Consider the following 579-nt stretch of genomic DNA (forward strand, 5'->3'; position numbering starts at 1 on the left):
CCACGCACGAAATGACAACAAAGACAAGATGCTTGTTTTGAAGGGCGGCCGTGGGGAGCCCAGAGCCCTAGGGAGAGGCCCACCTTCGTCCCCTCGCAGGGGCCCTTGGAGCCCTAGTCCTTCAAAGAATGCGGAGACCCCTGGAGTGTGGAATGGGGACAAAACCTAGTAGTTCTGAAAAGCAGCAGAGGTAACTGGCGCAGGCGGGACCGCCCGTTGGGTGACTGGCGTGGTGGGGGCGGGGCCCGCGCGGCGATGGCGCGGTGGGCGGGGCCCGCGGGGTGACTGGACCTGGTTGCTCCGGGGCCTTACCGGGCCATCTTGTCGCTGCAGGACATGGTGAGCAGCCGCTCCCCTTGCAGCACCCCGTCCCACGTCTGGATGCTCGCGTTCGAGCGCACCGGGATGGTCCCCTCCCCGGATTCTATTTTTGTGCGTAGCTGGCCTCTGGCTTTGCGGTTGGGGTGTCGGTCTGCTGGTTCTAAGAGAGAAAACCGGGCAAAACCAGCCTTTTTCTCCACGGAGAGGCAGGCTTAACAGCAACCTACAAATGTCACACCCTTTGGGCCTCGTGTGTGC

At 62.7% G+C, this 579-nt stretch overlaps 1 protein-coding gene across 1 annotated transcript in view; it reads right to left on the bottom strand.

Annotated features, from left to right (window-relative positions):
- LOC105310084 (double-stranded RNA-specific editase 1-like) overlaps positions 1–565 on the bottom strand; it is an 8,277-nt gene extending 7,712 nt beyond the window's left edge. Inside the window, exon 1 of the mRNA XM_011386302.2 lies at positions 313–565. Within this exon, the coding sequence (XP_011384604.2) occupies positions 313–338 (26 nt within the window). The 5' untranslated portion in view covers positions 339–565. The remainder of the gene's footprint in view (positions 1–312) is intronic.
- Between the last annotated feature and the right edge of the window lie 14 nt (positions 566–579).

The sequence above is a fragment of the Pteropus vampyrus genome, unplaced genomic scaffold, assembly GCF_000151845.1.
Source record: "Pteropus vampyrus isolate Shadow unplaced genomic scaffold, Pvam_2.0 Scaffold1063, whole genome shotgun sequence".
In the NCBI taxonomy this organism is placed as follows: domain Eukaryota; kingdom Metazoa; phylum Chordata; class Mammalia; order Chiroptera; family Pteropodidae; genus Pteropus; species Pteropus vampyrus.